The sequence below is a fragment of the Lagenorhynchus albirostris genome, chromosome 9, assembly GCF_949774975.1.
Source record: "Lagenorhynchus albirostris chromosome 9, mLagAlb1.1, whole genome shotgun sequence".
Classification (NCBI taxonomy): domain Eukaryota; kingdom Metazoa; phylum Chordata; class Mammalia; order Artiodactyla; family Delphinidae; genus Lagenorhynchus; species Lagenorhynchus albirostris.
In genome coordinates this window covers 24,953,505-24,978,154 of record NC_083103.1, presented here as the reverse complement: position 1 = coordinate 24,978,154, position 24,650 = coordinate 24,953,505, and the positions used below count along the sequence as shown (strand labels likewise).

General features: G+C 36.3%; 1 protein-coding gene across 2 annotated transcripts in view; it reads left to right on the top strand.

Annotated features, from left to right (window-relative positions):
- The window catches only part of HIPK3 (homeodomain interacting protein kinase 3), a 96,219-nt gene extending 72,517 nt beyond the window's left edge, over positions 1-23,702 (top strand). The window contains exons 4-17 of one of the 2 annotated variants that reach the window (XM_060159445.1): positions 6,048-6,167; positions 7,307-7,393; positions 7,886-8,070; positions 9,140-9,299; positions 9,713-9,836; positions 14,416-14,537; positions 15,166-15,287; positions 15,379-15,540; positions 15,697-15,759; positions 16,053-16,349; positions 16,640-16,780; positions 18,278-18,513; positions 18,797-18,924; positions 19,786-23,702. In XM_060159445.1, coding sequence (XP_060015428.1) covers positions 6,048-6,167; positions 7,307-7,393; positions 7,886-8,070; positions 9,140-9,299; positions 9,713-9,836; positions 14,416-14,537; positions 15,166-15,287; positions 15,379-15,540; positions 15,697-15,759; positions 16,053-16,349; positions 16,640-16,780; positions 18,278-18,513; positions 18,797-18,924; positions 19,786-20,262 — 2,424 coding nt within the window. In that variant the 3' untranslated portion in view covers positions 20,263-23,702. The remainder of the gene's footprint in view (positions 1-6,047; positions 6,168-7,306; positions 7,394-7,885; positions 8,071-9,139; positions 9,300-9,712; positions 9,837-14,415; positions 14,538-15,165; positions 15,288-15,378; positions 15,541-15,696; positions 15,760-16,052; positions 16,350-16,639; positions 16,781-18,277; positions 18,514-18,796; positions 18,925-19,785) is intronic. The other variant, XM_060159446.1, reaches the window with a different exon arrangement.
- The last annotated feature ends 948 nt before the right edge of the window (positions 23,703-24,650 follow it).

The following is a 24,650-nucleotide window of genomic DNA, read 5'->3' as shown; positions in this document are numbered from 1 at the left end:
GCACGCCTCTGTCTGTTATCTGTTTCCTATTCTGGGCATCAGCTGCCATGATATACTTGGATACCCAATTGGGGTGTTGTTGCTATTTTATTTTTTTAACTTATTTTTTGCCTTACAATGACAGTACAGTGGGCAATAGTAGTAACATTACTAATTAATACTTATCGAGTTCTTTTGGGTGCCAGGAACTGTCAACACTTTAACTCATTTAATGTTCACAACAACCCTATGAAGTTTTATAGATGAGAAAATTGAGGTGTGGGGAAGTTTAATAAGCTTGCCCAATAGTCTAACACGGGCAGTCTGAATCTAGAAGCTATGCTATTAGCAGTAGACCACCTCTACAGTACTTCATGGATAATGATACTTTCAAGACACTAAGAGTCCAGCTGAACCCTGCTCTAGTCTGCCCTAGCTCCCTGGCACTGACCCTCTTCCAGACTCCACCTCTACCCTACCACTGTCAATCTGCTATTGCTCGAAGAGGGTTTTCACAGTCTGTATATTAGTTATTCAGATTCATCAACCTCCATTTGTATTCTGTCTCCAGATTTGAGTTCTAGGGAAGGAACCAGCAGCCTATGCTAGTTTATTGTTTTGTCCCGTGATAACTTTTTTTAAAAATAAATTTTTTAATTTTTATTTATTTTTGGCTGCGTTGGGTCTTTGTTGCTGAGTGCGGGTTTTCTCTAGTTGCAGTGAGCGGGGGCTACCCTTTGTTGCGGTGCGCAGGCCTCTCATTGCAGTGGCTTTTCTTGTTGCAGAGCACAGGCTCTAGGCGCGCGGGCTTCAGTAGTTGTGGCTCACGGGCTCTAGAGCACAGGCTCAGTAGTTGTGGCAAATGGGCTTAGTTTTTCCACGGCATGTGGGATCTTCCCGGACTGGGGCTCGAACTGTGCCACCAGGGAAGCCCCCGTGATAACATTTTGTACAAATATTTATCTCTCAGAATATATGTTGTACAAGATATTCTTCTTCTGTTTTGCTTTTGTTAATAACATTGCTTTTAACAACAGGAGTGTTTGTATATTACAAATATATCAGCATTATTTATAAAGAGTGGAAGCCCAGCCAATTAATTTGGAAATTCAATTCAACAGAAGCACAGAAATTCTATATTTTATATCTCTAGCAACAGCTGCAAAATATTATAAATCTAAAATTGATAGAACCAAAAAAAGAGACGAATCATAATTAGAGATTTAAAGGACATTTCTTTCAGTAATTGATAGAGAAAGTAGATAGAAAAATATCAGTAAGAATATAGAGGATTTGAACACATGATTAACCAAGTTGACCTAGTGATACAGGCATAGAGCACTACACCCAATACTACACGCAAAACTGCAGGATACATACTTTTTTTTTTTTTTTTTGGTACGCGGGCCTCTCACTGCTGTGGCCTCTCCCGCTGCGGAGCACAGGTTCCGGGCACGCAGGCTCAGCGGCCATGGCTCACGGGCCCAGCCACTCCGTGGCACGTGGGATCCTCCTGGACCAGGGCACGAACCCGTGTCCCCTGCATAGGCAGGCGGACTCTCAACCACTGTGCCACCAGGGAAGCCCAGGATACATACATTTTAAGTGCACATGGAACATTTACAAAAATAAAGACTTTCTGTGAAATATATTGTAACATCTCTTTCTTAACCCTTGTTGTTATGTCTTTTGTGTAACCTATATTTAACCTTGTAATATTGTTTTTTTCAAAGGAGGTGAAAAAGACTTAACAGTATATGTGTAGTATACTTCAAGGCCAATTTTGAGTCACCAGGAAAAACTTTTCAGACTATTTAAATTCTTTATTATGGGCTTTGTGTTCTAGCCCTTTAATCATCTGTGTCATCTCTTAAAGTCTTTCCAAGGCAATTTCTTCTTTGAATTTTGGATTCTACAACTAGGCACTGACCATGTTGAGAATATATTTTGTCATATGTGCATTTTATTTCCTTTTGTATACAAATGTACTTACTGTGTATGTGTAGAGAAGGCTGCCCTGTGAATTGGTACTGTGCTTGGATCCCTTCCTGTCTTAATTGTAGGTATAGTGTCTCATTAGTGCTATATGTACTCAATTTGACTTATATTTACTGGGGAAATATCAGTAACATTCTAGGAAATTAAATAATATTTTTATGGATGAATGGACAGTATTTAATTGGTTGATTGTTCTTGAAAAATGTTCGTTAGAGTTTAGGTAGAATCTTATCCAGAGCAGCCGAAAGCCTGAATTTATATTCAAATTTTATTATGCTTGGTAATATCAAATTATATCTTATGTAAGAAGAATAGAGCTCACTCCAGGGGTGGGGGTGGGAATCTTTAAAGAATTCTATTTTGTCAAGCTATTCAGGTTTCAAAGAGACCTTCTCAAGTTGGCTCAAGGAAAAGTTCATTTATTTTTGTGTGGACTGTCCAAAAATCCAAGAATGAGCTTTAATATGACTGGATTTTGTGAAGTCTGGAGTTGAAGGTGCTTTTAGGTTCAAGGCAACACTTAGAGAAATTAATAGGCTTTGGTAGAATTTCACTCTGGTGCTCGATCTTAAGTATAACTTAGCTGCTCTTTAAGTGCTTTTATCTGTTCTAACTTGCTACTCAGAATTCCTGCTCACTCTTAACTCTGGTTATGTTAACGTGGTCATCAAACTCTAGCTCTGCCTTATAACCCTTCAGCTCATCCTCCAACAGTATCTGGAATTTCTTAGTTTGCGTTTCTGACACTGTAAATCTGATTTGCTTAGCTTAATTCTAGTTGAGTTCACAAGGCAAATTTATGAAGTAATTGCTTCTAGGTCAGGTCCCCACCCTTCATCCACTGGAGACAGGAGGGGCATACAGATGGAACAAGTTCTTTTCAAATGACTGGCAGGCATTACGACCAAAAATAAACTTGGCAGGTTCATTTGCCGTTTTGTTTTTTCAGTGCCATCGCAACTTCTTAGGTATATTAATTGCTCTATGGTATTCTCTTAGCACTTTGTTTTTTTCTTTATAATGGCATTTCCTAGTTTAATTGCAGATTATGTGCTTAAATATTTATTCTACTGAATTTTTTGAATAAATTTTAAAGATTGGCAACATATTTTATTGTTCTGCATAGCTTTAGCATCTGACCCATAATAAATGCCCTGTGTAAGTTTGTTGAAATTGAATTGTTGAGCACCTTTCTTACCATCTGTGATACTCTGACGCTGAACATCAAGGTACTAAGCTCTTAGTACTTTTCATTTTCTGTTTCCGTAAAACAAGGAACTCAGGCACTTGTGGGATGTGGGGTGAGGGGGAGGTACTGCACTTTAATGTAACGAAACTAATTTGTAAGGTGGAGATTTTAGTTATTTCATGTAAAATTCGGGATACAAATATGCATGAACATAGACTCTTGTTAGGAGGCACGTAGTCTAGCAGGGAAGACTGACATGTAAAAATAATTGTAATGTAGTGTTATAAATGCATTAAAATAGTTACGTTCTAGGTGTGATGGTAGCACAGAGGAAGGTGATTGCCTCTGTTTTGGATGGTTAGGCATAGCTTTACAGAGGAGAATTTCTTGAATTGAGTCTTGAAGAAGGAACAGTAAAAGTTTGCCACGTGGATTTGGTGAAGTGGCAGGGAGGGGAGTAAGGAGGGAGAGGAACAGGGATGTTGATAAGTAGGGGTTAGAGAGCAATCTAGGAAAGAGAAACTAACCCATGCAAGGTTTAGCAGGTGCTAGACGGGGCTGGAGTACAGGAGCATGTAAAGAGCCCGGAAGAGATAAAGCTGGAGGGCCTGTGTGCCATGTTTAGAGATTTGGAATCCATCCTGTAGGCAGTAAAGTAATTTTATACAGGGGAGTAATAATCAGATTTTCATTTTATCAAAATGGCTGTTAGCAATTTCTTGTTCTTAGCAGTGTGAATAATGAATTGGGAGTGAGTGGATGGGGTCATTAGGGAGGCAGGTAGACTAATTAGGAGGCTTGTGAGATTGTATAACTCAGAATTGAAGAAGACCTGAAAGAGGAATGGAGAGGAGAGACAGTTATGAAAAATACTAATGAGGTAAAATTGTTACGGTTTTGGACGTTGGGTGATGAGGGCGAGGTACTTGTTGGGCATAAATTTCAGGTTTCTGATTCGGGTGGTTGGTGGTAGTCTCCAAAGGGGGAAATACATGAGGATTAACAGGTTTAAGGAAAATCAGTTTAGAATATGTTCACTTTGAGGTACCTAAAGGCCTGCCAGATACAGAGTGTCAGTAAGCAGTTGGATCTACAGCTCCAGAGCTAGAGATAAATATTTAGACATAGAATTAGAGATAAAACTATGGCACGTGGGGCTTGTAGAGGGAAAGAAGACAGATAAAACTCTAGAATGCAATGCCATGTAACAAATGGAGGAAGGCAGTTAAAGAGTGCCAAGAAGTAGGAAGAGAAATAGAAAAGAATGATGTGGAAATGAAAGGAACAGAGTTTTCAAGTTATTCACTTGAAAATAGCCAGTGGTGTTGAAGTAAGATAAGGATTAATATGTGACTATTAAATGTGTCAGTTAATAACAGGACATTATCATTTCGTGAGAGTAATAGTAAAATTCCAATTGTTGTGTGTTGAGGTTAGAATGGAAAGTAAAATATAGACCACTATTTTAATGCTTTTAACTGAATGAGAAAAGTGTTTTAAATAGTTAAGAGAGTTTTTGGGGTTTTTTTTTTTGTTTTTAGGCTGGAAGATATTAAACATTTTTGTAGATCGAGGGCAAAAATCTCATACAGAGGAAGAAATAGAAGATGCAGGAGAGGATGGACTAGTTGTATTTGAGGTTTAAAAAAAGAATCCTGTGTTCTCAAACACAGTTTCAAGGGGTTAAGCCTCTGTTTATTCCCTGTGCTGCCCAGTTGTTGATCTGGGGAACAGATATTTGAGGGCCACCTATGTACCAGACACTGTCATGGGTGTACGTGTAAGAAAACAAAACAAAGTTCTTCCCTCATGAAATGTACATTCTACTGCAGAATGGGGTAAGAAAATACAAAGTAAATGTACCAGAATATTGGATGATAAAAAAGCACAGTAGAGAAAAATACAACAGAATAAGTAGAGATAGGGGTACTAAGAGGGGAGAGCTTGTTCTTATTTATTAGTGGGGCATGAAAGGCCTCATGAATAAGGTAACATTTGAGGGGAGAGCTTTTTCTTATTTATTAGTGGGGCATGAAAGGCCTCATGAATAAGGTAACATTTGAGGTGAGAGCTGAAGGAAGTGAAACACTAGCCATACAGATGTCTGGGGGAACAGCGTTCAAACAGAAGGATGTTAAGTTCAGAGGCCCTGAGGCTGGAGCTTTTCAGTGTCCTCCTGAGAGAGCTCATCTACACTGTGTCCTCCTCTACTGACTCAAGCACACATATGCCAGTGACATAGATGCGTCCCCTCCAGTGCTCCCATAGCCCTAATTCACCACGTCAACTTGTCACTAAGTCAAGTAACTTGTCAGTTGCCTGTGTAGATTTCTCCAGTTTCTCCAGTGGTTTCCCAGTATTGCCTCTCAGAGTAAAATCCAAACTTCTTAACCTACTGATAAAGCCCTTTGCCTGCTAGATCAATTTCGTCTCTTGCCATTTCTCCCTTAGTGAACTTTAGTCTCTGAATGTGTGGATGTATTCCTTTTATTTTCCATATTTACTCATATTATAACCTTAGCATAAATCATAATAATTCAGATTTTTTTCCATTCCTTCAGGGCTGACAAACTGTTTGTTCTTTTTGACCCAACTTGAGCATCACCTCATCTGGAACTTTATATGACTACAATTATTTTATGTGTCTCTTCTTTGTTTTTCCATAAGGCATGTATTTATTATACCTGTATTATATCAATATATATTACACTGTATTATAATTGCTTACTTGTATGTTCCCTACTGGACTGATTTCTTAGGGCACACACTGTACATCATTTAATTCTTGACCTAACATCTACCTTAGTGTCTGATATAGTTGTTCAATAAATATCTAATGCAATAAAAGAATAACTCTTCTGTTTTGTAAATTATTTTTCAGATTCGATACATTTCTCAGACTCAAGGTTTACCAGGAGAACAGTTGTTAAATGTGGGTACAAAATCCACAAGATTTTTTTGCAGAGAAACAGATATCTCTCATTCTGGTTGGAGATTAAAGGTAATTCATTAAAAAAAATATTTAGAAAAACATATTCTAAGATGCTTCATGTTCACAGATAATACCCTCTGTGCCTATTTTTCTTTCATTGCATTTTTTTTTTTTTTTTTTTTTTTTTTTTCCGGTACACGGGCCTCTCACTGTTGTGGCCTCTCCCGTTGTGGAGCAGAGGCTCCGGACACGCAGGCTCAGCGGCCATGGCTCACGGGCCCAGCCGCTCCGCGGCATGTGGGATCTTCCCAGACCGGGGCACGAACCTGCGTCCCCTGCATCGGCAGGCGGGCTCTCAACCACTGCGCCACCAGGGAAGCCCTCTTTCATTGCATTTTTTTCTTCTTTTGAATTTTCATTTTTGACAATCCCCACCCCCCACTTTTAACGAGGAGAGTCCTTTCTGAATACCTTAGCTCATTCTCTAACCTGGCAGCACAATTATTAACTCACTTTAAATAGTTTAAAAAAATTTTATGTGTATCATTTTGTGTTGTTTATCTTCCCTACCCAGTTCTACATTTATTAAGCTTTATAGGACAGGGATTGAATCTAACCACTTACTACATAACCCAAGTACCTAATTTATTCCTGGGATTAGTAAATCTTTAATGATTGACTTTAGTTATTTTGTTAAGGATTTTATCTATATGTGTAATATTTTTTGATCTGAACCTGAACTTCTCATTTTTTGTATACTTCTAAAAACTTACATTTAAAAAAATTATTTTATTTATTTATTTTTGGCGGAATTGGGTCCACTCTTTGTTGCGGTGCGTGGGCTTCTCATTGCAGTGGCTTCTCGTTGCGGAGCACAGGCTCTAGGCGCATCGACTTCAGTAGTTGTGGCTCGCAGGCTCTAGAGCGCAGGCTCAGTAGTTGTGGCACACAGGCTTAGTTCCTCCACAGCGTGTGGGATCCTCCCGGACCAGGGCTCAAACCCGTGTCCCCTGCCTTGGCAGGTGGATTCTTAACCACTGTGCCACCAGGGAAGTCCCAAAATTACATTTTTGATAGTTATTCTTTTGAAACTACTACTTGCCTTAGAATATTCAATATATTAGGCTAAATGTGCCAGAATTGAAGAAATAAAGGATTTACAAATGGTGGGTAATAAGATATTTTCCTTCTCTGATATATTCGATAAGACACTGGAAGAACATGAGGCTGAGACAGGAATGAAGTCTAAAGAAGCCAGAAAGTACATATTCAACAGTCTGGATGATATAGTGCATGTGAGTACCACAGACACATTTGTCAATCTTATGCTTAAGTTGGTGGAGTTGAATGCCAAGAATGCCAAAACACGTTAATCATTTTCTATATGACATAGAATGCTTGCTGTTTTTAAGCTTTTCAAACAAAATTGATTCTGAGGTTTCAGGGACTAAATTGCATTTGTCTTTATCACATATTTAATTTGTATTATTCAAGTATTTTCTTTAAAAAGGAAAACTCTAACAGACATATTTCTTTTCCTTACATCTCTCTAGAAGTGGATATTTGTTAGTTAAAAAAAAATTTTTTTTCCTGCTTTGAATGCTCTTTGGTACCTCAAAATATTTTTGAGGATTTGTTAAACTCAATTGTTCTTTCTTATTTCAAAATAATTGTAGTTCTTTGTTCTTTCCTGTGTTGTGGGCTTTTTTTGTAAACTGTGAGACTTTAACATATACTACCTTGTATGGCTTATTTTTATTCGATGACTTGAAATTTTGATTTTGCAGGTGAACACAGTGATGGATTTGGAAGGAAGTGACCTTTTGGCTGAGAAAGCTGATAGAAGAGAATTTGTTAGTCTGTTGAAAAAAATGTTGCTGATTGATGCAGATTTAAGAATTACTCCAGCAGAGACTTTGAACCATGCTTTTGTTAATATGAAACATCTTCTAGATTTCCCGCATAGCAACCAGTATGTTACTCTAAAATCTTTTAAAATGATTCTGGAGAAATGATAATGCTGTTTGTGGTAAACCAGTGTGTTAGAAAAATGATTCAATTTCTTCATTAAATATAAGTAAACTGAGTAAAAAGAGGTTAAGCTAACTTGGCCAAGTTCACATAGACAGTAAATTGCAGAGTAGAAATAGAATGCAAATCTAAATCACATTCCAATGTTCTTTTTCCAAAATAGCATACTGAGGATGACTGAGTGATGTCGTTTTACATGACATTCTTACCTTAATAACCAGGCATATTTATAGTTAAAGGAAGTGTTAAGTTGTTCCTCCCTCAATTTTGAGTCCTGCAAACTCCATTTTCAATTTCCTTTCGCAGCATTTGCTTTTCTTGTCCCCCTTCTTTCCCCTCTGTGTTGTGGAAGGAAAGGAGGTTTTTTTTATGGGTTAGTAGAGAAGAGTATATGCCCAAATTGAGAAGGACTTAGAAGAGTTACCTTAGGCAAAGCTTGTGAATTCTTTGAACCCCAGTCCTCTTTTTTATAGGCTGAAGAGAGTAAAGTAAGTGACTTAAAATAACTTCTTTTAATATTTTTAAAATATTGAATGAAGGAGGTAAAGGAACAAACTGATATTCGTTATTGTGAATTACAATTAAAATCGATGTTTTTATAAAGCCCAACTAGTCTCTACACCCCCAGTACTTAAAAATGTGTAATGGTTTCTGTATATAAGTACTTTGAAAATAACATAATAACCACATACATGGTGCCATTAATCTAGGGATGTGGAGATCTAGTAGTTTAGAAAAAAACTATTTAGAGTAGGGGTCATAAAAGTATAACCAAAAAGTGCTCACTATTGCTTTGCTGTCTCAAGAAAATATTCCAGATATAAGTATATTCTTCTGCTTGCTTTGAAATTTGATCTTACAGGATTTCCTGGTAGAAATACTGTTGGAAATATGCAGATTAAGTGCAAGCCATAGACTTTTTTTTCCTTTTGGAAATAATTTTTAATCTTAAACTACTCTAAACATTAAAAAAATAATATTACAATTACCTTTCGATTTTTCTTTTGCAGTGTAAAGTCCTGTTTTCATATTATGGATATTTGTAAGTCCCATCCGAATTCATGTGACACAAATAATCACAATAAAACTTCACTCTTGAGACCAGTTGCTCCAAGCAGTACTGCTAATCTGACAGCAAATTTTACTAAAATTGGCACATTAAGAAGTCAGGTAAGAACTTATAGTATTTGATAATTTATGCTCCTCTTTTTTTTTTTTTAAATGATTGCTGATTTGCTTTTGAAATATGCAGAAGTTTCCATGTCAGCAGTTAGAAGTTTCAGTGCTGATGAAGTCTTACTATGGCTGTTCTGTTAAATCTCTAATATTTCAGGGTAACAATTGGAGCATATCTACTCAAATCCATTTTTTTCCTTCACCTTTTATTCTTTCAATATGATCTACCTGCCCTTCTATTTCTCAACTCTACAAAAAGTAGACTTCAGTAAGATCAATTTCTGGGTCCATTTTTATCATAGAATTACGATTTATTGAAATGCATTTGATTTCTACTTATAAAGTATGTGTACAGCAATTAGAAGCCTGCTCTGTATAATGAATGCCATGTACGTCTATCGTTTCAGGCATTAACCACATCTGCTCATTCAGTTGTGCACCATGGGATTCCTCTGCAGGCTGGAACTGCTCATTTTGGTTGTGGTGATGCTTTTCAGCAGACACTGATTATCTGTCCACCAGCTATTCAAGGTATTCTTTTATTTAAATTACACTTTGAATTTAGGCATGCATTCCTTTAAAATAAGTTTAGGCATCTATTCATTAAATATACTGCATGGGTTTTGGTACGTTTACTGCTACATTTGAATTTAATTTAAGCAGGTCAGTAGCCTTTAGACCAGTGATACTTCTTGACTGCAGCTCCACTGTAGTCATCATTAACAAAATGGACCATATGACAGTTGTATTTCCTGTAGAGTCTAGCATGATAACATACCTTAGTGGAAATTAATGAACTTGGAAAGGTATGGATTGTCCTATACTGGGTATAACTGCTCCAGATGTTCAAGTAAGTACTTATCTGCATGTCATCACTGGACATTACAGTGATTGAGAGCTCAGTTCTTTAAGTTTTGGTCAGAGGATTTCTTTCCTAAAATATTGTAGTCTTGTTCTTTCCCCATAGCTTAGTTTGTTCGTTTGTTTGAAGATTGATTTTGATCAAATTGCCCTTATTTAGATAAAAATATAGAATCAAATCCTCAAGTGAGATGGTGACAGAATACCTTTGAAGATGCCATAAATTTTCACACTGAGGAACTTCTTAGTGGTAAAAGGGTGATAGCAGTGAACTTTTTGACTGGAATAGCTAGCATAAAGCCCTCTTTCCTAGGTCCTTCGGTAGCGTTTTGTCCTTGCTAGGCCGTGACATCTAGTTATATCTTAAAATCAAGAGATTGATTCCAAATGGGCCAGAAATGACTCTTTGAAGCATGGTGGTAATGCTGTATAGTGTAAGTGAGAGCTCTTGGTGCTAAGTCGGCCTGGGATCTAGTTCTCTTTCTGCTGTTTGCTCTGCCATCCCAGACAAGTCTGTTAACTTGCTTCAGCCTTTGTCAAAGAAAACAGACTGAATAGATACTATCTTGATCGTTTCCAGCTGTAATATTTCTGGATTCTGAAGGTTATATTTGAAATTTTTATTTCATTTAAGGATGTGAGCAACTTTTTAAAGTTTTTATTTTAATCTTCCCCACAGTGCCTAACAAAGCACCAAAAATATGTTTGTTGACTTGCTTGGCTGGTAATGAGAGATGTGAAAACATGGCAGCTCTTTAGCCACTTTGGTTCTACCAGGGTAGCTTTGGTCTGTTATCTGTGACAGTGACCCATGGCTGGTTTGGTAATAAAAATACCTATATCATATTGTCAGCACTCTTAAAGATGCTGTTGTGTTTCTTTGTTTTTCTTCAACTGTTTATTGTAGAGAAGTTCAAAGAATAATAATGTCCTTTCTCCTAGATTCAACAAGTATTAACATGGTGTATTTGTTCTATCTGTCTGTTACACATACACATACTGTTAATAGTAAGTCATAGACATTTTACTTCTAAATACTTGAGCATGCAAGACTGATGCTTTTTTGTTTTTCAATTAGTTACTACGTAAGTGGTATCTTGACAAATACATTTTCACTTAGATGAGTTTTTAATCTGTACTAATAGATTCTTAGGTTCTAATGATCTCTTCCGTGTACCAAAATCAGTTTGGGAGTCACCTACCTACAGTGTGGTATATTTCATCAAGATTTGGAATAGCAGGGAATTCCCTGGCATTCCAGTGGTTAGGATTCTGGGCTTTCACTGCAGGGGGCCCCGGTTTGATCCTTGTTAGGGGAACTAAGATCCTGCAAGCTGTGCGGCACAGCCAAAAAAAAAAGATTTGGAATAACAATTTTTTTTTTCAGAGCTACCTTCTGTTTGTACCAAAAGGCTTTGTGGACACATTTCTAAATACAGTTGGGCATCATTCTTAAAACATTCAATGAGGTTAGGCAAATCTTTTATCTTTTTATGTAGCTTATAATTAATAAAAGGTTAGTAACCTTTCTGTACATATGTTAGCAACTGCAAGTGGTTCCTAACAAGGATAACAGAAAGAAAAGGAGATACTTTCAGGTTCATTAACTCATCAAATGTGAAGAACAATAGTTTTAGAATTAATAGTGAGAGAAAGCAAAATATTTGTTCGCTTAAAAAACTAACAGGTGCAGTTGCAGCAGCATAACAGGCAGGCTCTGTAATATGTTGTCTCACTGTTTCTTAGTATAGTGTCTGCTTAGAAATGAAAGCTTTCCCTCTAATCCATTTTGGCATCTGTAGAAAATCCCAGTATTGACCTTCTTACCCCTTTACCTCATAATGTGCTAATCCATTTCAAAGAAACATATTTAAATGATTATTGGGTAGCAGTTATGGTACCATTATACTTCGGATTTTAAAATAAAATTTATGTCTCTTGTCCTTCACTTTAAATTTTTTACCTTGGGTCTACACTGTTTAAGTTCATCATGCATTTCATATATTTTAGATACTATAGATACAACATGTAGGTATAGCTATATGGATGCCACATTCCTAATATTGTGCCATGTTTAAAGTACAGAAGACTTAGACAAGCTTTTACTTAACAAATTTGAGTGTAGGTTGTTGTATTTACTAAACAAGCATTTAACATTATTTGGCAATAGCTACTTATTCATCCCCTCTGGATGAAAACTGCTATTTTAGAGTCAAATGCATTCCAGCAAAATTCTCCTCTGTTGTACTAGAACAGTCTTTAAACTTTTTGTGTCATGCTTTCCAGGTATCAAGCAAATGTAATCGAAGATAAAAATTTTAGCCAACCTAATAAGCATATAGAAAATTAGGATCTGAACCCACTTTTTTTTTTCTTTTTTCTTTTTTCTTTTTTTTGCTGTACGCAGGCCTCTCACTGTTGTGGCCTCTCCCATTGTGGAGCACAGGCTCCGGACGCGCAGGCTCAGCGGCCATGGCTCACGGGCCCAGCCGCTCCGCGGCATGTGGGATCCTCCCTGACTGGGGCACGAACCCGTGTCCCCTGCATCGGCAGGCGGACTCTCAACCACTGCGCCACCAGGGAAGCCCTGAACCCACTTTTGAATTTGATTTAAAAAAAAAGATTATAGGAGAATTCTTCTTGTCTTAAGGCATTGATTACGAGGAGAATTTAAGGGCAATCTTTTTTTGGGGGGATTTAAGAATTTGCTCTGTGATTTCATCCTTATCAAAGTGAGGATGCTTTTTTCTCTGATGAGCTTCTCTATTGCTGCAATATATCTACACAGCCTGGGTGTGCTCATATTCCATTCCTTGGAGAATTTGCTGATCAAGACATGCTTTTTGGAAAGAGTAAGAAGGTCATTTTAAAAAAATAACTCATAGATCTTTGTAGATCTAATTCACATGTAGCTCTTTTTTTTCTTTGTCTTTTTTTAACTTTTTTTGGCCATGCGCTGCAGCACGTGGGATCTTAGTTCCCTGACCAGGGATTGATCCCTCACCCCTGCATTGGAAGCACAGAGTCTTAACCACTGGACTGCCAGGGAAGTCCCTCACATGTAGCTCTTTAGGTGGAGTTCAGAGGGTAGAACACCCTGTCAGTAGGATAAGCATCTCTGTGAAGAAAATAAACACAATAAAATTCTCCTTAGAATTATCACTTACAAATATTCGTGCAATAAAAAGTATAAGGTTATTTTTCAGTAGGAAAAAAAAAAGAATTGTTTTTAAAAAATTTTTTTTAAATGGCTGATCACACAAGGTCACTTTTATCCAAAAACTGATTATGTTTAAATGATCTGCCAGCCCATATTGAAAGTAAGTACAATACAATAGACTGGAATTATGAAGTAGTGAATTTATTCTAGTAACTCAGCTTTCTAATCTTAGGAGATATCCCTAAAATCTTGTTAGTCAAAGTTCTTAGTTGGTGTAAAATACTACTTTACTCTCTTAAAGTTTAGTACCATAAGACTTAATATTTGCAAGGTGCTCTTGCAATGTATGACACAGGCATATTAATATTAACAGGATTAACGTGGGTAGTAATCCTGCTTTCTAATTTTCCTAGGGGGTAAGCAAAATGGAACATGTTTGTCCTGGAGTTCCAGTAGCTCTCCACTAGAAATACTAGTAGATTAAACCACAATGATAAATGCTTAGTTGTATCATATAAGGCAGAAAAGTTTGTTTTTTGCTTTTCCTTTAGAGGTTGAAATGAGTGTGCCATCCTGAATTTTATTGAATCATGTAAACCATCATGGCCATTGAAGTTGAAGTTGTGATACATTCCTCCTTTGGTGACGTGTATAAGATCCTATCATAGTTTTAAAGAAGAGAATACCAAGCATAGCTAAAAGTTTGTATGAAAAGATGAACATTTACCTGCTAGAGGATAAGGATGTTGAGCCAGATTCACCTTTCCGTGTCTTACCAGTGGCAGAACTTTCTAAAAGGAAAGGAAAGCTATAATAGCAAACTTTAAAAGGAATGGGAAGTTTCAAAAACAAATCATTCAACTTTGAAAGAGTAGCTTTATAACAATTTTTGGAATGAGGTACCACAAGGTAGATAGACAGTATCTCACTTTCCAAATAGATTGCTTTCTAATATTATGAAAATTTTATGCGGGGAATTTTTTCATAATCCTAATAAGAATTTTAGCAATTCATAAATTTAAGAGTTTTATAAGGTAACTCAGAAAAGTTTTTTCGTTTATTTGAGAACTGTTCTTTTCTATTTCACAGGTATTCCTGCAACACATGGTAAACCCACTAGTTATTCAATAAGGGTAGATAATACAGTACCCCTTGTAACGCAGGCCCCAGCCATGCAGCCACTACAGATCCGACCAGGAGTTCTTTCTCAGGTTGGTAATAATTCATTATTTTTACATATGTGCTGTCCTCCTTTTACTCAGGTAGAGGCACTAATCCATTTGTGCTGTTGGAAACAATGAAAATGACCTAGATGGGAATTCGATCCTTGTAGATTATTGACTTTAACTTTTATAATTATTAGAAGATTGTTACTTTTTTTTTTAATTATTGAATTTTTTTATTTTTAAAAATTTAAAAAGTTTTTTTAACATCTTTATTGGAGTATAATTGCTTTACAATGGTGTGTTAGTTTCTGCTTTATAACAAAGTGAATCAGTTATACATATACATATGTCCCCATATCTCTTCCTTCTTGCGTCTCCCTCCCTCCCTCTCACCCTCCCTATCCCACCCCTCTAGGTGGTCACAAAGCACGGAGCTGATCTCCCTGTGCTATGCGGCTGCTTCCACTAGCTGTCTATTTTACGTTTGGTAGTGTATGTATATCCATGCCACTCTCTCACTTTGTCCCAGTTTACCCTTCCCCGTCCCCAGATCGTCAAGTCGATTCTCTAGTAGGTCTGTGTCTTTATTCCCGTCTAGAAGATTGTTACTTTGAGTTAACTTGTATCATACTAGTTTTTCTTTTGTTTTTGGTTTTGTTTTTTGCTGCAACAGACATGGTCTGGTAGAACACAGCAGATGCTGGTACCTGCCTGGCAACAGATAACACCCATGGCTCCTGCTACTACATTAGCTTCTGAGGGTATGGCTGGTTCACAAAGGCTCGGAGACTGGGGGTAAGTTAAAAACAAGGGTACTTCTTTGTGAATAGTTTGCAAACTAGATATGGTAAAGTAGAGATTCAATTTTTCTAAATTTTCTCCCTAGGAAAATGATTTCACACAGCAATCATTACAGCTCAGTGATGCCACAACCTCTTCTAACCAATCAGATCACCTTATCAGCCCCTCAGCCAATCAGTGTGGGCATCGCACATGTTGTGTGGCCTCAGCCTGCCACCACCAAGAAAAATAAACTGTGCCAGAACAGGTTGGTATTGATATTTTAACTTTCCTCTGCATTTTGAAAATTAGTCATTAAAATAAATTTTGCATGTACACCAAAGGGTCACTCTGTTGTATTCAAAATGACCTCTTTGATAGCTTTGTTACAAACACTAAGCCAGCTCCCTTCTCAATTTCTCAGAGGTATTTTGGTAAAACTAATGGAATGGGAGCCAGGAAGAGAGGAAATAAATGCTTTCAGTTGGTAAGATTGTCTTTATTGCCCTTTTGATTTATTATCTACCTATAATTTTAGACCATTTTAGATACTCAGATATCACATTTACCAAAAAAAAAAAAGACCATTTGAATATATGTAAATGCAGTCTACACTCATATTTCTAGAGGTATTTTATATATCACAGACTCATCTGTATGTTAGTGTGTTATAATCTTAACAAGTGAAGGTTTGCATTGTTAATTATAACAAGCTGTCTTAGAAAAATGTCATGTATATATTTTGATTATAGGAATAACACATTGTTCCTTTGATTGCAGGAGTAATTCATTGCAGAATACCAATATCCCACAATCAGCATTTATTTCTCCAAAGATAGTAAATGGGAAAGATGTTGAGGAAGCAAGTTGCATAGAAACACAGGACAATCATAACTCAGAAAGAGAGGCAAGAAATTGTTGTGAAACTTCTATCAGGCAGGACCCTGATTCATCAGTTTCAGATAAACAGCGGCAAACCATCATCATCGCTGACTCCCCGAGTCCTGCGGTGAGTGTGATCACCATTAGCAGTGACACTGATGAAGAAGAGGCGTCGCAGAGACATTCGCTCAGAGAGTAAGTGCCAAAAGCAGTTTCCCGCGATTTTCCTGCCTCCTTCAATAATGATGGCACCCTCTGCTGCAGTGGGAAGAAAAACTTTGTGATTTATTACTTGTCTGTTCATGTCCTTCAGAGTAAACTTCCTGAATAGCATTTAGCGTGATTACTATAGCATTTTTCCTGTATTATGAGCTTTAGATTTTTGTCTTAACTGTTTCATATCCTTAATTAAATAATGTAAATTTTGGCTACTTGGGAAGTATGTTCTCATTTTTGACCCAGTTGTCCCTTCCCTCTTTACTTAGATGTAAAGGTAATCTGGATTGTGAAGCTTGCCAGAGCACCTTGAATATTGATCGGATTTGTTCATTAAGTAGTCCTGAGAGTACTCTGAGCACCAGCTCCTCAGGGCAGTCCAGCCCATCCCCTTGCAAGAGACCGAACAGGTAAAGGAATTTCAATAGCAGTACATTATAAATATTAAGTCTACTAAAAAGCCTATGATTTCTTTTGTTGTTGTTTAAATTAGTAAGTACCTGCCAGTTCACCACAGTGACCTCTCTTGATCATAATTTTTGAACTAGATCACCTTTTTATAAACTCAGGTTTTAAGTAGTAATTTTCTTTACTATTACAGAACAGATCTAAATGAAAAATTGAGGTTCTAATAAATGATTTTTAAAGAATCATTTGTTTTGAAAGGGTGAAAAAGCCACATTCTCAACTCCAGCTCCACAGACTACTATTGTAATTTAAATTTGGAATAAGAACATATACTTCAGCAAAATAAAAAGGAATGTTTTGCATAATAAAGTAATGACCCACTGTCAGTAGAGTATTTGCTGATTTTTTTCTCTCATAGTGATTGATTTGCACGGTTTCATGCATATTTCCTTCCTACCCTTCCTTTTGGCCAGGGACGTGCCTTGCCACTAAAGTAGTGAGCTTCTCCTAACCTGCATGAGGTACTAACGCATTAAGAGATTAGCCATAAAAATTTCAGTGAAATACATTTGATTTTAGCTTTTAGAAATTCTTTTTTTTAGTGGAAACAAAATTTGAAAAAGTTCAGCTTTAATTTTATTCGTCTTCTCTTTTTTCCATAATCAGGAAATATGGTTTTGAATAGTTTGGTTATAACTAAGCTCTGTGGAAGCATAAAGAAGTATTAACACATCTTCTTATAACTTGTTTATAATGTGGTTTGGAAGTTGATATTATACATACGTATATGTAAATACACACATACATGTAAGATGTGTATATATATATAAATAAAATACAAAGATAAAAATATATAATTAAAATATACATATAAAAAGAGGTGCTTCAAATTGTTAAGTATGAAGTGAGTAGTAAAACAATATAAATGCTGTAGAAATCCCAAGGAGTTGGGGGGTGGTGGGCAGGGCCCAAGGGTCAGGGCGAGAAGAGAAATGGGACACTGGCTAGACCTTCAGAGAGGTGGGAAAGACCTTTCAGATAACTGGTTAGTTAAAAGGACCCAAATTATCACTAAAGGCACATATATAACATTAGAATTTAATCTGAAATATGCAAGTTGCATGCCTATGTGTTTGTACATTTCGTTTCAGTTATCCAGAACAGCACTTCTTTTGTAGTGTCTTGATGAAATCTTCTGTAATTTATAAATGGGATTTTATGAACTGCGACTAAGGATCAAGTGGGAAGGGAAAGGAGGGAAAAATAAGTGCCAAGAGTGTGTTCCTAGATAGACAGAATTAGGGTTAGCAGTCTGAAAAGAGAATTAATGTGGGAGTCTAGGAAATCTATGAAAAATGTTTTTTTGATAAGGAAGAAGTTGTAATTAGGTATGAAATAATTGAATAAGATTCTTATCAATTTGCTGGGAGTCTGGAAATTATTTAACTTTAGATTTAACATTGAAAAACATTGTTCATAAAAATACTTCCTTGTTGTAGTATGTCAGATGAAGAACAGGAAAGTAGTTGTGATACTGTGGATGGCTCTCCAACATCAGACTCTTCAGGACATGACAGCCCGTTTGCACAGAGCAGTTTTGTGGCGGATACGCATCAAAACACAGAACTGGTAACCTCTGCTGACACAGAAACCAAACCAGCTGTTTGTACTGTTGTGGTGCCACCAATGGGACTAGAAAATGGATTAAATGCCGATGAGCATATGGCAAACACAGGTAAACTGAGTCCTCTCTATTTCCCTGATTGTCCCTTAAAAGGTCTTAATTTAGGAACATTAGAGCCAAAAGTCATCTCTGAATTTCCAGCCTGACCCTGCCAAATCTATTGTACAAAGGAGATATCTTCTAATATCACCCAGTCCTTGGAAACCATGAGATCTTTTCTTTTTATTTAATTTTAAGGTTCTCAAATCACTACTGTGTAAAATATCTAAAGACTTTTCTAATTTTTATATAAGAAGGAAAAAGTAGCTACTTTCTGGTATTTTGTTGTTGCCAGATTCTGTATGCCAGCCATTAATAAAAGGACGATCTGCTCCTGGAAGATTAAACCAGCCTTCCGTAGTAGGTAATCGTCAGCAGAAATTGACATCAGCATTCCAGCAGCAGCATTTGAATTTCAGTCAGGTATGTTTGTGAATTTATGAGTCTTTGGGATTCAAATTTAGCAGTTTTCTAACTGGGGGGAAAAAGATTCTCACACTGTATAAAATCTTAATAAATTTTTCCCTTTTCATTGTCCCAAGTGACTTAAAAAGTAATTGGCTTAATAATAGGATAATTATCCGATTATCCATGGAACTTGAATTTTTCAGAAAGATTAGGTTCTTAGGTTCTCTTAAAGTTTTTTAGTCTGTTTGTTGTTTTAGGCCCTTTAAATCAGAATGCACACCAATGCATTGATGGTTACATTTCTTGTGTGTTAGTTGTGATGGTGAGAGATGCCTTATTGAGTACTTGCCATCTGGTCAGCACTGTGCTTGGCAGTTGTGTTTGACTTGAGGGAAAGAAAAGGTCATAGGTATTGGAGCCAGACCTGCGTTCACATCCTGGTTTTGCCAAATGCTATGTACAGTACCTTGGCCAGGTCTCTTCAACAAGTCTGGACCACAGTTAATGGAAATGATAGCTATATAACTATAATTAGAATTAAATACAGTCTCGTACGTAAAGTGTTAGTCTTACATATAATAGGTGCTCTGCAAATGGTAGCTATCAGTAGTGGTAGGAATAGTGACACTACTAGCAGGGGTAGTGGCAATGTTAATATTATAATAATATGCAGTAATACATATTAAAATGCTAATACTAATATATATATAAAATTGATCGATATTTTTCTCCACTCTGTTTATACTTAGTATAAGCTAAGATCTGAGAGATCCTCTGTGGGTTATCAGTCACAGAGTATCTTGTAATTTCCCTTTTTTCCCTTTCTTTTTGACTTATAAAATATGTAATTAATCTTTTTGTTTTGTTTTTGGATAGGTTCAGCACTTTGGATCTGGGCATCAAGAGTGGAATGGAAACTTTGGACATCGAAGACAGCAAGCTTATATCCCTACTAGTGTTACTAGTAATCCATTCACTCTTTCTCATGGAAGTCCTAATCACACAGCTGTGCACGCCCATCTGGCTGGAAATACGCACCTCGGAGGACAGCCTACTCTACTTCCATACCCATCATCAGCTACCCTCAGCAGTGCTGCACCAGTGGCCCACCTCTTAGCCTCTCCATGTACCTCAAGACCTATGTTACAGCATCCAACTTATAATATCTCCCATCCCAGTGGCTTAGTTCACCAAGTCCCAGTGGGCATAAATCCCCGTCTGTTACCATCCCCAACCATTCATCAGACTCAGTACAAACCAATCTTCCCACCACATTCTTACATTGCAGCATCACCTGCATATACTGGATTTCCACTGAGTCCAACCAAACTCAGCCAGTATCCATACATGTGAAAATTCAAAAGAGTATATTGAGGAAGCTCAATGATATAAACATTTGATTAAAAATAAAACATGGTATTTAATAAATATTAGCCATGGCACAAGAAAATTATTTTTGAATCATGTAGACTTGGGTGCAATTTAAACAACTTTGAGCTTTAAAAAAAAACTCACTTTTAATGTGTTTTGCACATTTGGTATAACTTGTCTTTGGTCATGTTATCTTCTTATGTAGTAACTCTAGGCAGGTGACTTATGGGAGCAGAAGTCCAGTTTTGCTCCCACTATTTTTTATAAAATTGCCTTCTAACTAGTGCAAGACACGTCTATATTTGGGAAGCCATTCTGTGTACAGACTTAGAGCAACAGATGCACATATGTCAGAATTACAGCATACAAGTGAATTGTATTATCTGTGTCTTAGTGTATAAATGTTGGGTCACTTACCTAAGAAATTGAGCTATTGTTCTTTACATTTGCATGTGTCTTTTGCATGGGCAAAATGTTGCCTAGACTTTGCTCTTAAATGTTGTTCTAATAATCTCAGCTGCATTGTAAACCGTTCCCACACATAGTGCCTTAAATATTTGAGGTTGTTAATGTTATTACTATATATAAATGTTGAGGACTGCAGCACTTAAAGTTCAGACTTACTCTTTAGTTTCCTTTGATGGAGTAATGTTCATTTTTGGTTTTGTGTGGTATGATTTCAGGTTGTAGCTGTGTTTTCCTTACTAAGAGGGCAGCATGTTTGCTATAGCTGAATTCTGCTGTCTTGATTTTTCAGAATGATCTAGCTTCAAGAGAAGCAAGCAGGTAGTAGTGCTTAAGAAAAAGTGATTCAGTATCTAATGGATAGTTGATACCTGTCACAACACAGCATTTTATATACTGTTAAGTGAAACTGCAATACAATCTAAGTTTATTTTGGGAGTGTTTGCTGTATAATTGGATTTAATAAAATGTTTAGAGATGCAGTACAGTAGGCATGACTTTGAGTAGATAAAGAAAATGCTCATTGATTCATGATGTGGTTTCATCCTAGCTTGGGCAAACCATGCAGTATTTAATAAATAGTAGCAGAATATTTACCATTGAAGCTTGAAAAGATGTGAGTTCTTTGTGTGCAATTTTTCATTTATGCATGTGAGAGGGTTTGTTTTGTTTTGTTTTTAAGTATTTTTACATTGTAGTACTTGTTTTGCTTGTTGGTGGTGTTTGCTTATTTAATACATTCCGTCAGGGACAGAAATTACATGCTTGTTTTCCTAGGAAGTGCGTCTTGGGTTTTTCCCTCCTTTTTTTTTTTTTTTTTTTTTTTGGTGGTGGTGGTGGTGATGTTTAAATGAAGTTGCTTTTACAGCACCAAAGACTTAATCATCCATTTCCTATATAAAAGGTAGCTACTTTTTGCATAGACCTCAAGTATATTGTAGTGTAGAGGTGGAATTTAAAGGAAGGTATTAAGCAGGCTGTGTTTTAGCTTATGGGCAAATAATAAATTGTATCATTTATCTTGAATGTATCATAGATAAGCTGCTATATAACGATTGCCACTTCAGATAGCTGTGAAATTAGGTGATTAACTAGTTGTTATTTAGCCTTCTAATTTCTGTATAAGTCTAATTACATGAAATAGAAGTTGGGGTTTTGATTTTTTACTTTGCTTTTCTGTTTGGAGTGTCATTGTAACTACTGTATTGTAAATGATGGAAAAAAATTGCATATGTTATTTTGGGGTGTGTTATTTGCATCAGTATTTTATCTCTATTAATGTTTGTGCTCATCACTGCATATAAAAAAAACTGGGATGTATCAATGTAACTTAATTTTTAATTTTCATACTGGCATTGTAGACACTTGAGAAAGCTGTATCTTGCAGGCTTGACTTAACTTTTTTTCCTTAAAAATCTGGAATATAATCTTACAGCATTTACTGGAATAAACAGTACAAAGCATTTGAGTGTAAAACTCCAACTGTTTTGGATTTACAGCATTTCTTTGATAAATGAATTGCATACCACTAGTACAGCGTTGACAATAAGCTAATAATGGATAAACTTTTCTTTACTCCATGAATACAAGCAGTGTTTTATTTAATAATCATCAATGAAATAAATGTGCCTGAAATTAATTTTAAAAATTACAGTATTAGATCATAAGATTAAAACCAGCAGTACATTTTTAGTCACACTGAAAATGAAGGACTTAATTTTCCCCACAAGTTTCAGTGTTTTTAGTAATCAATTCTATGCATTTTATATAAATAGAAATATATATATATATTACACATAAAAAGGAATAGCCTAAGATTAATTTAAAAGATTATTTACAGATGGCAAATTTATGGAGTCACTATTTAAGTAAACTTGCTGCCCTCCACAGCCTTCTAATTTAATTTATCTGGTCCAGCAGTTTACTGGTATCTGCTCACTTGTTGGAGAAGAATCAGTGCTGGCAATGGATGTTTCAGAAATACCAAGTGCAAAGGATTGATCGATGTTTGTACCAGGTACAAAACTGGCGCAGTTTTCTTCCTGTTCAGGGCCGTGTTCACTACCCTGAAACATCGTATTTTCTGTATTTCTGTTCCAAGACTGAGATGTCTTGTTAAATTGATGGTGAATGATAAACTTCAATGTTTTCATAATATAATAGTCCTGTTTGATAAAGGCGTACCCAAGTTAAGTACACTGCTCTTAACTGATTCTAATCACGTGCTTTTTATGTGTTTAAGAAGATTAAAAAAAGATCCAAGATCCTGCTAAAATCTAAATTTAGCATACTGAGAAAAGAATTTGTACTCTCTTTAAAACCATTTTTACCAGTTTTCTTTGGTTTTACTGCTTTCTTAAATAAAACACTGCATGACTTCCAAGTTGCGTATTTGCATACTACTTTAATTTACAAAATTTTTTTAATCAAATATCTTGATATTTCGTTTCTTTTCCTTCAGGGTGTTTAAATATGTTACTGTAGTAGCAAAACTTTTTCATTTTAAAAATCTCTACTACTAATTTTAAAGTTGATTTGTGTTAAGTAAAAGTTAAATCATACACTGCAAGGTGTAGGAAGATTTGTTTTAAAGAACCCAATGATATAGATTTGATTACTGAGTTTGAACTGTTAACTGTTTAACAGTTTTAGACTTGTGGCTTTCTTTCTTTGGTTTGTTTTTGCTTTTACTTCTATGCTACACTAGTTTGCCATGTAGCAATTGCACTGTGCAATATTACAATAAGGACTGGGAAAATTTTTATGGATGTAATGTCTATTACGGTTTGCGATAGTATTTCTCTCTAGTTCTCAGTGATTTAAATGTGACCAAGCCTTCTGTACTTTGTCACAAAAAGCGGGTTTTCCAGGTGACTATTTTGGTGAGTGTCAAAATAAGAATTTATGGTGTATTACTGTCGATTCACTTTGAATTAAAATATATATATTGCAGCAAACTGCTTGTTGACTTTTTTTCCACCCCAGTACTACTTACAGGGTAGGGAAGGAAAAGGTTAGGAGCATTGAGTTACCTAACTTAACATCATCGCATTTAATTCTCAAAACCACCTGTGAGATATAATGTTATCTTCATTATGTAAATGAAGAAATGGGCTCAAAATATCTAGGTAAGTTGCCCAAACTCCCAGCACTAATGAGTCGTGAATCTGAGACGTGAACCAGGCTGTCTAACCAAACCAGTCTACTTTCCAGCAGTTCTTTTTCAAACTGAAGTCTGAGGTAGTGTGCCACAGTACTGTAACCACAGGATAACCAGGGCCTGCTTCCCTTGAATATTGTTTTCTTGAATATTTTTTGAGGTAAATATTTCTGTTCAATGTGCATGGATGAAGAATAGGGAATTCACATGTATTTTTAAGATATAAAACATAAGGCTTCAAAAGCATGTGGTTTCCAGTAGGCCAGTTTAGGCTGTGCCTTCAGACACCACCTTATACTTCCAGGATTTAACTTCAGAGAAACATCAGGAGGAAAGTTTCTCAGCGCCCCGCCAGAACATACCAGTGAGAATACGTATTCTCAGTCTCTCTCAGTAAACTTTTACTCGATTACATGCACTTGGTGTCTGGCTTCTTTTCGTTCAACATTTATTTCTAAGATACATCCACGTTGTATGTAGTTGTTGATCATTTACCCCATTACTGTATAGTATTCATCTGTGTGCATATGTAATCATTTATCTGTTCTGTTGATAGACATTTGAGTTGTTTTTACTTTTTGGCTATTAGGAATCGTGCTACTACAAACATTTTTTGTTCATATCTTTTGGTGAACACGTATGCATTTCCGTTGGGCATATATGTAGGCATGGAATTCCTGGGTCATAGGGTATACAGATGTTTCACATTATTAGGTACTGCAAACAGTATTCCAAAGTGGTTAAA